Here is a 13,398-nt window from a genome sequence, read left to right as displayed (position 1 = left end):
ATAATATATACTAGTGTCACTTTGCACGCATCACATTAAAAAATTTATTGTTAAATAATTTTTTTAAATTCGAGATATTATATTTAAAATTTTAAAAACGTTTTCATCATAATATTTTATATTATAATTGATATGATTATTTAATTTAAAATATAGATAAAAATAAAAAAAAATATTTTATTATGATATGTCATATGATAGATAGATAAGATGCAAAATTTACCAAAATGAGTTTAATAAAATTTTTATTTTAAAAAATATAATGTTTTGTAATTTGAGAAAAATGTATTTTTGGTATATCGAAAAATCAAACCACGACATCAAAGTTTGTTATTTTATATATCTTAAACTTAATAATATAATATATATATATGTGTGTAGCACTAGCAAATATTGGATGGGAAAATGACAACCGTTGATTAAAACTATAAATTCACATAAATATATTATATTATAGCGTGTACCAACCGACACTTCAGCACTTGCTCTTCTTTTCAACCAATTCCAAGTCCGACAGACCAACGATTCAGATCAGCAGGCCGATGTTGTCTTCATCCCGTCAGGTCAAAAACTCGACCAAACTTCCCAAAAAACAAAAATTGGTAAAAAAAAAAAAAGAAAAAAAGAAAAGGGAACAAATCTCAAGTGCTCCATGGACAATTATATCCTTAGGCCTAACACCAAGATTTTCATGACCCACGACAAGACCAAACGAAATAACTTGAGACGGTCTCGCGAGGCTATAATAGTAATTTAACTAACACCGCGATCCCTTTTTACAGCTCATGGCGCCGGCACTGGAAGTGATGGAGCTTATCAAGGAAGAAGGCCTAGCGCCTAAACTCGAGGCCTTGGCATAGCTCGAGGATGCTCCGGCACCGGAAGTCGTAAAGAACGCGCCGTTCAACATTAAGTCTCCTTCGGTCCTCCAATTCCAATTCTTCCATTCGCTCTCCGGTGCATCCTCATGCTTGGTCACCTATAACAATTTAATCAAAATGTTATTTTAATAAATGCAACCATTTTTTTTAAACAAACAATTTAATTAAATGCTTGGTTGAAAATTTTGGGAATAAGGGTCAAATTATTTATTATCTTGTGGATGTTGAGGTACGACCAAAATTGACGATACTGGCGAATCTAGTTGGAGATGTGGGAAAATTGAGAAAAAAAATATTAAAAGAGCACGAAACTCCATTTCTAAAATTCATATTATTTTAAAACTTTTTTTAAGGAAAAAACCTTATATTTTTACATCAAGTGATACGAATCTAAATTTTGGGTTTTCTTTAGTTTGATTAAACAATTGGTTTTTGTGTAACTTTTTCAGGTTCGAGTTCGGGTTGAAGCTCGATCTTGGTACTAACATTTTGTCTAGAAATTAAGGCACGGGCAACATAATTCTTACCTCCTTGTTGAATCTGTCATTAGGGGCTAGAAATCTATTGCCCTGGCTATTTATGGTAGGGGCTGCACTCCCTCCAATTGCATACATCTCCCAATGGGTGTAGTCATTGTTCACCACATGGAAATATCCAAGTCTACATCTGCATATAACATATATATATATATATACAAATTAATTTTTTTTAAAACTATATATTATAATATTTGAACATAATTTTGCTACAAAATCTTGAATAAATTAAGCTACTTTTACAACTTTTTACCTTGGCATTCTTTGAACAAGTCCTTCCCCAAAGTGATTAAAGGCAATAGTAACTTGCATATTCTTATCTTGTGTGTTGGAATCACTATGCCCCATAAGCATGACCTTGTTGTGATGAGTCAAGTAGTTGTTCGAGATGGTAATCGCGGTCGACCCGTGTATGGCGTCGATGAGCCCGTCGTTACAATTCGACAACGAGCAATGGTCGACCCAAACGTGGCTGCCGCCGAAAATGGACACGCCGTCACCGTCCGATATGGTCCTCCACCCGTAGTGCTTGGTGGAGTCCCTCACATTAGCATTCCCCCCTTGCTTGCAGTCATGTATATTGATCCCATGAATGATGATATTCGTCACGTATTGTATAGTGATGCAAGGGCCGTTAGCAATGTGCACGCTAGCTCCCCTGCCATCGATGGTCTTGAACGAGTTCATTATCAGCTCCTCCTTCAATTTGATGACCATGTCCCGGGCAAATATGATCCACAACGGCTCTTCTTGAATGACGGCGTAGCGGAGCGTCCCGGGTTTCGGATTGACCGCGTCGTCGTCGCTCGGATCCGTCACGACGTAAATCTCCCCATCTCTTCCGCCGATGGCGTTTTTGCCGAACCCGATACTACAGTCTGCCAGCTTCTGACGGTTCTTCTCCCAATTCGAGTCGCAACGCCAGCAGTCGTCGATCGGGTTACCCGTGTTGCACGACAAGAACCCCAGTTTCCTTCTCGATTCATTCAAACTCCTACATTGTACGAAATGCAAGAATGAGACTAAAAAGAAAAAAGAAAACCACCACCAAGTAGCAAACAAACCACACAAGACAACATTTTGCGAACAAATATAAAAAAATTTGACGGCTAAATCGGTGCATATATACCTGTGCACTTCCTGGACTACCAACTCAGGGTCTTGCACAGCCGGGGAGGATGCATTGGCAATGAGACACGGGAGAAGTCCACAGAAGAAGAGGAGGAGAAATGGGAATGTGACTGAAGAGAAAACCGACGCCATTTCTGGGATTTCAGAGCTAGTTCTGTGAGGAGAAACCAGAGGAAACGTAGGACATATAAAGGGATAAAACGGCAGACAAGATAACGTGAATTAACTAAACGAGTAGGCCCTCTACACTCTGCTGATTTACTGGGATTACGGAGATTCCCTCATGTGACCGTTTTGGCCGTTAATCTTGTCCGAATATTACTGGAATTCGTAAATATTTTTGTTAATTTTTCTCCCAACTTCTGTTCTTTTGGAATGCAATTACGGTAAGCACGTTCTCCAAGAAATACGCCAACTGTCTACACGCACATGTGCCTTGCGGCGTGCAGATAAAGCACTCGAGGAGCGTTGGTGAAACAGATATTGAACTCGAATTGATCGGAATTTTTGATAATGCGAGAAAAGTTTTAGTCCAAGTTGGATTATGCTCTTCCGATTAATCAAAATTTGTTGGTGTGTGTGTGTGACAAATCAGTTCAAAGTGCCGATACTTGGTGTGGTAACAGAGTCATGTCAGACTAAACTAATCGTAAGTTTTCAGTGAGAAAATTTCACGGATCTTTATTTTTAAACTAGTAAATCATATTCATATTTACAATGAAAAATAATAATTTTGAAATAAAAAATTATATATGCCTTATAAAATTGATTCGTGATATCGACTCACCGAAACTTCTGTGTCAAAGTAATTACAATCAACCTATTTTAGAATTTTCCTTCTTGTTATATCCATACTATAAATTCTAATTGGATTGTAAAATGTTGATGATTTTTTAATTTGAAATTCCATTGCCACAAGTCGGATATGAGAAAGGTGTTCATATTTTTCCTACCTATGTTATTAATATTAGAGTTGGTCTCTTGTGAGATGGTCTCACGAATCTTTATCTATGAGACGTGCCAATCCTGCCGATATTTACAATAAAAATTAATACTCTTAGTATAAAAAGTAATATTTTTCAATGATGATCCAAATAAGAGATTTGCTTCACAAAATACGACCTGTGAGACTGTCTCAAAGAAATTTTTGCCTTATTATTATTATTATTATTATTATTATTATTATTATTACTTTAAAAAAACAAAACATAAGAATCCTATACTATGGTAAATAAGTAAATAACATTAATATAACGTGCATGATAAAAACAAACTCATAAAAATTAAATAATAAAGGTTTAACTTCGAGCCATCTACATATATATTTTAAACATTATGTCTTTTTCATTTGTAATCATGATTTACACGAGAATATTTAGAATAGGACATTAAGACTCGATCATCTGCTTAATTTTACATGCTAAATAATAATAATAATAATAATAATAATAATAATAATAATAATAATAAAGGTAGGAAAATTATGGACATCTTTTTCATATCGGACTTGTGGCAATGGAATTTCAAATTAAAATCATCAACATTTTACAATTCAAATATAATTTAGAGTATGGATAAAACAATAATAAAAGTTCTAAAATAGGTCACTCGTAATAACTTTGATACAAAAACTTATGTAAGACGATCTCACATATCAATTTTTGACAGATATTATATTTGAGTCACTCATTAAAAAATATTATTTTTTATAGTAAAAAATGATCATGTTGACCGATCGTCTAACAAGAGACCTACTCAAAATCACAACAAAAACCTAAAATCTAGCACAAAGTTCCCAAATCTGAAATGAAACCTTGTGTTCGAGACACGATTGTAACAATAAGATTAAAATTTGCTTATATATATATTCATTTATCAGATAAATTTTACATAATCTATTATTAAATTTTCTCTTTAACCACCCCTTTATTCAAAATTATCCATACCTTCATAAAATTTATATCACTATTATATCATGCATTAATTTAAGCTACTTATATTACTAATTATCTAAGTTTAATTAGATCTACAATATGAAATTGATATGTTTAAAAATAATAATTATGGATGCCAGTCGGCTAGCAAGAGATGATGATGACGACGACGATGACGATGATTATTATTATTAATTATTATAATAAAAAATTATTATTATTAAAGAAATAAATTATAATTATTATGACAAATTTTCTTGACATGCACAAAAGTATGGTAGCAATAATTGAAATATACTGCATGCAATTGATTAAATCATTAAACTTCAGCTACCACGGCTAGTGATATTAATTTTTTCATAATAAATATAAGAAAATAATGTTAATTTCATTTATTTCCCACCGACAGAAATAAATATATCTCTTTAATTCTGGCCGTACATCTTTTTTTCCCCTGGGAAAAAAAAGAATTCTTTTTCTTTTATTTTACTAATTCAAAATTCAAACTGAGCATTGATCCGTGTAATTTGTTTGTATTTTAGACTTTCTTCATCTCATTTATTAAATATATATTTATAAGGATCACTAGCATTAATATTCAACCAAAGATAAAAAATAATTAAAAAAAATTGATCAGAAAGAACTAATTAATTGCAATGTAAAAAATTAGGGAAAACTGCAATATTAATTGTACATATTTTTCATTCTGCGATTTGGGTATTTTATGTTATCAAATTTCAGTTTCAATTAACTGGTTTTTATGTGAAATATGTTTACGTGGCTTCGATATTATGTTGTATAATTGTTGCATCAGCACTTCTTATGAAAAATGACTAAATTACGAAAAAAATTGAAAGATAATAACTAAAATTGAAATTTAACAACATAAATTACCAAAATCTCAAAGCCACGAATATATATGATCAAAATCGTCTCTCCAAGTTAAGTTAAAACAACCAGTTTGTAATTTATTTTAAAATTTTTATTCACCTATGATATTTGTCTTGTATTCTCAAATCCTGGGGGGAAGCCTCAAGCGTTCATGCATCAACATCAATTTGAAAACAGTGAATTAATTAATTATTATTGATTAAAATATTTAAAAACCCACCAAGTACATTGTATTAACACGAAAAATTTTGTGAGATCGTTAAAATTTTCGAAAACCTACCTAGTATATTGTATTAAAATAAATTTTTTTGGGAAACAATCTCATGTTTCGATTTTATGAAACAAATTTTCGACCTAGAGTAGGACTCTTGTGAGACGGTCTCACGAATCTTTATCTGTGAGACGGATCAACCTTACCGACATTCAGAATAAAAAATAATATTCTTATCATAAAAAGTAATATTTTTTCATAGATGACCCAAATAAAAGATCTGTATCACAAGATGACTCGTCTTGTATTAGTTGACTGGACACTTGTGATCTGCAAAATAAAAGTTTGGATTTCATGGGACCCAAAATATTGCCTTCATCTGCCTTCGAGATTTCGTTAATCGGTTGAGGTCGTTTTGCACTATTTTTAACTTAGTTATATTTAATAATTAACACCACAAATTACATTTGTTGTGAAGGAACTGGCAAATTTTTTATTTTGTAAAATCATTTATCGAGCAATTTATGATTCTGATCCATTAATATAGTCTTTTTCACCATAATGTTGACGTGATATCAGACAAATCCACACTATCTAGTAGCGTACGTAAGTATTTTCATTGTCATGTCATTATATTCCAATGCGACATCACCATCCAGAAAAAAATGACCAATACTAAAAAAATTGCAAATTAGTGGATTATAAATTAAATACGTGTAAATTAGAGAGCAAAAGAAAATATAAATTGTCGTACATGCGTGTACATATTTTGAAATTTTAGTTTTTCTTGAAAATATATCAACTCATCTATTGGACGTAATAATTGTCTTTATTTCATAATCCAACCGTAACACGAAGCTTGAACTACTCCACGATTTAAAAAATTCGAGTTACACAAATACCATCAAATATAAGTTTACATAAAACGACAAGAATTAAGTTCTGCATAATCCATAGCCTTATTATATTATTATCCATATACATTACATGTTCCTTTCATTTTAAAAGTGCACACACAAACACACACAAACATATATATATATATATATATATATATATATATATATATATATATATATATATATATATATATATATATATATATATATTAGAGTAGGTCTCTTGTGAGACGGTCTCACGAATCTTTATCTGTGAGACATGTCAGCCCTACCGATATTCACAATAAAAAGTAATACTTTTAATGGATGACCAAAATAAAAGATCTGTCTCACAAGATACGACTCGTGAGACCGTCGCACACAATTTTTTGTCTATAATTTATAGGAACCATTAAGAATTCCAAAGTCCCATTATGAATTAAACAAATTTAAGACTAATTGTTTATATTATAAAGCCATGTGCGAGTATAATTCTTTCTTTGACATAAAAATAAAATTTATCTAAATCAAATAAAACGATTGTGACATGCCAGCATACCCAGAATTTGGCAAGACATTGCACATGCTCTTGCATTAAAATTCAAACTAATTTATATGGTTCAAACTACCCCCAACCTCCCAAGACAAAATTTTCTTCGATTTCCGAGCCAAACTTTAATAGATCAGAACAATTCGTAGACCGCAAACCTCGGCGCAATTGCCCCACAACCCGACGACATTTAATCCACAACATGGCCCTAAAAATAAGGTCGCAGTCCGCACCAACAAACTGACTAAAGTGACTGCTTACCCTCCTCCTGAAAGCTGCATCCTCACATGGAGAGATCGCCCTCACTTTTCTTTTCGAACCAGTTCGGGTCTGATCGGGCGAACATTCGTCTGTCCCGGCCCTATTTCGTGACACGTCGTTTGTTTGAATCCCGACTCGATCCACGACTCTGCCAAATCGGACACTACGTTATTCCTTTTTATAATACCATTACTTAAGTTATCCATTTTTATCTTAACGTCTAGTCTAGGGGAGTTCAAATTTCGGATAAAATCGAAAAAATCGAAAATCCAAACAGAAAAAACCGAACCGAACCGAAAGCCGAATTTTATAATTCGGATATAAATGTTAAAACCGAAGTTTATTTGGTTCGATTTCGGTTTATATATGTCAAAACCGAACAAACCGAAAAAACTAATAATTTTTTATATTTTTATTTATAATATATATTTTGATATGATATTTGGTGAATAAAAACCCATTTTGAACAATTTTTTGTTGGTTGTTGTTTGTTTAATTAATTTAGACTTTATATTTAAATATTTTACTCAGAAAACATGTAGAAAGTTAATATAATATAGTTTACCATATATTTATATTACTAATTTAAATAGTTTTACCAAAACCGAATTAACCGATCGAAATAACCGATCTGTTTTGGTAAAAAACCGAACCGAACCGAACCGAACCGAAGAAAAATAGTTCGGATATCGGATTATATATTTCTAAAACCGAAAATCGAAATAAAAAATCGAAAACCGAACCGACCGATGAACACCCTTAGTCTAGTCCTCTAGATATACATAGAGATCACATTACGATAATATTTTTACTAAAGATATGGATCGAATTAGTGTATTCATAATTGAACCATCGTATTTATATTCAAAGGTTTCATTAGCTAAAACAACAACTCTGGTATTTTCTTTTTCGTGATATTCGCAAATCCGAGTTAATAAAACTTCTTTTTTTTTTTTAATCTAAGAAACAAATAATCTCTTTTTTAAAGAGATTCTTGATCAACTTTCCACAATTTCATGGGGACAAAGCTAACGTGAACGTCCTTGTTAAGGAGGTTAGATTATAAGTAGGCAGAGGCATAGCCATGAGGATTGGTAGTTGAAATGCATTTCATTCTTCAATTAATGGAGCACTTACAATTGGAGAATGCCCAACATGTCCAATTCACAAAGAGTAGGTTTCATGTGAGACCGTCTCACGGATCTCAATCTGTGAGACGGGTCAACCCTACTCATATTCACCATAAAAAGTAGTACTCTTAGCATAAAAAGCAATACTATTTCATGGATTACCTATATAAAGATTCGTCTCACAAAATTTGACCCGTGAGACCGTCTCACACAAGTTTTTGCCATTCACAAATATGACAGATGACAATTTTTTAACACGCCGATTATTTATACTGAATCTGACAACAAAGTCTCAAATTTAAGGTCACGTTTCGGAGTTTGAAATCCAATTATAACAAGACGTCCCTTCTCAACTATACAAAATTATGTATATTTATATTTTAAAAATACATATGAAGATTAAAAAATATATAGCTTGAAATAGAAAAGGTTTCCCATAGTTTTACATTAAAGGCTTCACATATGGCTTGTCCACATTGATGATCACTTTGTATATTCAATTTGTGAGAATTTTAGTATTTTTTTTTATCGGAAGTACTGATATTATATTACATACACCATCATCATATCAAAGTTACGTAGATGCTTCATTGATACTACATCAGTGTCATATCGAAAAAATGTGATAATACAAAAGACGGAATATTGCATATTTCCTAGCACTACATTGTGCTCGAAATGGTACAACCGTACAACCAAACATCATTCTCGGGGATAATAATTACGGCAGAAATTAAATTATTTATATATTTTTTAAAAACAAAAATTACATAATTTTGGCTCAAAGTTTACGTTAAAACGGAATTGTTGATTACAAGAGTTGATATTTTATTAGAAGGTCTAATAAATCTATATCTATTGAGAAGAGTCGATTTGATACATATCTAGAAAAGTAATACATTTGATATAAGAATATGTTTCTTGGGAAACCATGTCACGAGTCTAGACTTCTGTTTCATTTGTTTTAGAAAAATATATATTTTTCATTATTATATCAAATATGAAATCATTCGAGATCTTATACTAAAAAAATAGTTTATAGGGTAAACTTATTTTATTAAAATAAAACAATTTTACCACATGCAAATCTTATGCGTTCAAAGTTCAAACAATTTCATTGAACTAAATTTTGAATTACTTGAATTTTCAGCAAAAGGAAATCTCCAGTTTTTCTGCTTAATTTACTGGCTCTAATGTCATTTTCTTTCGCATTAATTCGTTGTCTCATGTTTTTTACTGTCGTGGCCAACTCCTTAACCAATTAAATGAGCAGTTGTCGGGAGAAAATTAATTTAATAATAGGGAAAAAAAAATAATATTTGTGGATGTCTATTTTTGTAACTTCCGAGTCTTCCTTCATATTTTATGTTATCAAATTCAATTTTAATCTGCTATCTTTATTTATTTTGTTAATTTTATTAATTTTTATTGACAGACCTTGATATGAATCCAATGGAGCGTTGATATGTAAGTGCTATATCAATACCGTCGATGAAAAATAATTAAATTTTCCAAAAATCAAAAGGTACATGACTAATACTGAATTTTAATAACATAAAAACCAAATCACAAAGAAACAAACAAAATATACCAAAAAATACAAGCTTCCCTTAATAATATACATCTCGGATGTATTTGATATTCACCAATAATTACTACTAAAATTGTATAACTTGACGAGTAGGTTTCTTGTGAGATGGTCTCACGAATCTTTATTTGTGAGACGGGTCAACCTTACAAATATTCACAATAAAAAGTAATGTTTTTTCATGGATGAACCAAATAAAAGATCCGTCTCATAAAATACGACCTGTGAGACCGTCTCACACGAGTTTTTACCTAACTCGACATGAAGACCGTAGTGGATTTCAAATTCATTCCACACACACACACACATATATATATATTTAAATTTTCTGAAAAAAGTAGAATTTAATTATGCTATTTATTTAAATACTATATATATATAATTTTCTGAAAAAAGTAGAATTTAATTATGCTATTTATTTAAATACTATATATATATAATTTTCTGAAAAAAGTAGAATTTAATTATGCTATTTATTTAAATGCTTGACTAATAAGTTCGAGGTGACCAATTAGAGTGTGATTGATTGCACTTTTCCACATGCGCATGTTAGGTCCATTACCAGATTAATAATTTCACGTAGTAGTAAAAGTTTGATTTTTTTTACTTTGTTCTGTTTTCCAAAGTAAGATGAAAGATATCTAAATCTTTTGAAATTATATATATAAAAAAGGTTGCATCGCATGTGCCACACAATAATTAGGGTATAAATAATGTGCCACACTTGATTCTTCTGACGAATTAGTTTGACATATAAATCCTTGCCATTTAAAGCAACATAATATTTTTTTTAAAAAAAACCATTACTAGCCACTATATTTTTAAAATAAGTACACAACACATGCATAGATACTATATAATATATGGATAGGATCAGACGTGTGTCATTCTACCAAAAATTATAATTAATGATAATAATACGACTCAGATATTTTAAATTGTATGACGATCTAGCCGTCACGGTTTGGTTGCTATCACATTTGGGACAATTTATGTTTGAAATTTTTGCATGAAAAAAATGTAATGATATATACTATTTTATAAATCGCTGCATGTATTTTTTTCGGATAGGGACATAAATATATTGTGTTTCAAATCTGATTTTAGTTTTCCAGGATAATTTATTGAAGTTGAGTAAATAACCTAGTCTGGTTCGCAAACTAGTCGGGTTAGCATGAAAATTATCCCACCTATTTAAAAATGAGTCGATTTTTTTTCCAATTTTACAAAAAATACATTTAATTTGTGTCGGAACATTTCATCTTCTCAATCTTGATTTTGATGTTAACAAAAATTGTTATTCTGTTTCTAATGATTTTACCTAAGTGAGCGGAAACTGGAACTGATCAGGATTCGAACTGATCAGTTATCAAGCCAAAACCGAAGCTATCGAGACGCAAACTGAAAGCGTCAACTGATCGCCCAAACTAAATCAGTTCAACTGAAATATCAAAATACCAGTTCAACTGATTGTCCAGATGATAGGATGTTCAACAGAAAACTTTCAGAAGCTCGGTCAGCTGATGAAGAGCTCAACGGATGAAGATTCCACTGACCAGTTCACTGAAGCAACAAAATCAGTGCATCTGACGAGCCAACTGATTTCACAGAACTAATTCAAGATCAGTTCAACTAACTAGTTCAAAACATCAGTTAGAAATCAATCCGTTTGCAGAACACGACAAGATTATTCAATGGAATCCAGTTGTGCGCACAGAGGAAAAGCTTATGTCCAGTCAAAGGACAATAATAGACATTGCAGTAGTGTTTCAAACCAAAGCGTTCCAGATTGGCTGTCGGAAAGTACAAGCATATTTCGAGGAACGAATTCAAAATGCAACATATACAATAATTAAGTCTCACTGTATGATCAAGTTTCGCTCCTATAAATAGAAAATGAAGATCAATAAAAAAAAAAGTGTGTGGAGTTCAAAAAGAGAAACAAGGCATGCCAACTGCTTAGTATGGAAGCAAATTCTCAGTGTGAGAGAACACATTCGTGTTGAATTCATAGTTCAGTTCTCACAGATGCAAACACACCATCACTCACATTTACAGAGAGTTTAGCTTCATGACTAGCTGAGTGAGTCTTGCACAAAGACGTAAAACTTGTGTTTATAGTCTTTAACACATAGACGTTAAACAATTGTTAGCTGAAAGGTACTACCTTCAGTCTAGGCTAGGAGTTCAGTTAGACAGTAGGGTAAGTCCTAAGCTGAGTGAGTTTATACAAGATGTTGTATAAATCAAAGTCTTCTAATAGAACCTACTTGAGGTGATAGAATGGGTGACGTAGGAGCTGTTGAAGCTTCCGAACATACATAAATATATAATATAACTGCTTAACTTTCATTTTAAAACCGATTTGATCAGTTCGAGCTACTTTCAGTTCAGTTCTCACCATAACTGAACTGATATATTGAAGAACCTGATCCCCCTTGTTTCAGTTATTCAGTTTAAACAAGTTAAAAGCTTTAAACTGATTAGCTTTCTTTACGAAAAATTATTTCAAGTATTTTTCGCTTGGTTTAACACGAAACTCGATCTAATTCATCGGTGTTTACATTCTTAGAATACGAACTATTGTAGCTAATTGAGATATTGTGTTTGAAGCACCTTCAAAGGTGTCCGAACCGATCCATCAAGTTACGTTTAAATTAAGGGATTTGTATTTGAGGAAGAATTTAAAATTGTTGGATGTGATTTAACAAAAGACTATTGATTTAAAATGAGTTTTTAATAAGAGTCTAGTCGAACTGAATTCATATAGGAAAATGATGATTCATATATTAATGTTTTCCCAAGTCAAACTAAACATTAAGGTAACTCAACTCAAGCGTAAATGATTATCAAAGAAAATTGAATATTGAAGGTTACTGATTCAAGGTGTGTTGATCATCTTATCTTAGTGAATAAGTCAAGAATTTAAGTAAACATTCTCTGAATATTTCCAGAACATTCTTTTAAAGATCAAAGCCTGGCTGACACATTAGATAATATATTCATAACAACTTTTCAGTCACTACCAGAATGTACTATAAGACTGAAAGGACGATGACATGGACAACAATATCTCTATTTAGAAACGATTATCAGATTGAAAATATCGACCGTTGGAATCCATACTTATAATAGTTAAGTTGTTTGGCATTTAAACCAATCCCCCCACCCCACCCCGCGTGCACGATTCTGAATCACGAGCATTATTATGAATATTGAGTTCTTGAGAGCCCAACTGATCAAATTATTTTTCAGCATGCACTTAAATTATTTTATTTGATAATTTAAGATCAATTGTGCTAATATATTTCCTCGAGAAATACTTGTAATTGATAGTAAGAGTCTTATTAACCATTTTATTTAAGTTTAGATATCTAGGAGTTTCAGTAGGCTAAAGATAATCACTG

At 31.7% G+C, this 13,398-nt stretch overlaps 1 protein-coding gene across 1 annotated transcript; it reads right to left on the bottom strand.

The window, feature by feature from the left end:
* Positions 1-415: 415 nt before the first annotated feature.
* Positions 416-2,740, bottom strand: LOC140819519 (probable pectate lyase 5). The gene is made up of 4 exons (XM_073179644.1): positions 2,547-2,740; positions 1,671-2,411; positions 1,409-1,547; positions 416-979 (listed from the first exon to the last, which is right to left on the bottom strand). Exons 1-4 carry the CDS (start codon positions 2,678-2,680, stop codon positions 758-760), a joined length of 1,236 nt encoding a protein of 411 aa, XP_073035745.1. The 5' UTR covers positions 2,681-2,740; the 3' UTR covers positions 416-757.
* Between the last annotated feature and the right edge of the window lie 10,658 nt (positions 2,741-13,398).

Source organism: Primulina eburnea, chromosome 18, assembly GCF_022965805.1.
Source record: "Primulina eburnea isolate SZY01 chromosome 18, ASM2296580v1, whole genome shotgun sequence".
In the NCBI taxonomy this organism is placed as follows: domain Eukaryota; kingdom Viridiplantae; phylum Streptophyta; class Magnoliopsida; order Lamiales; family Gesneriaceae; genus Primulina; species Primulina eburnea.
Note: the sequence above shows the minus strand (reverse complement) of the source record. Positions and strands in the feature narration are given on the sequence as shown.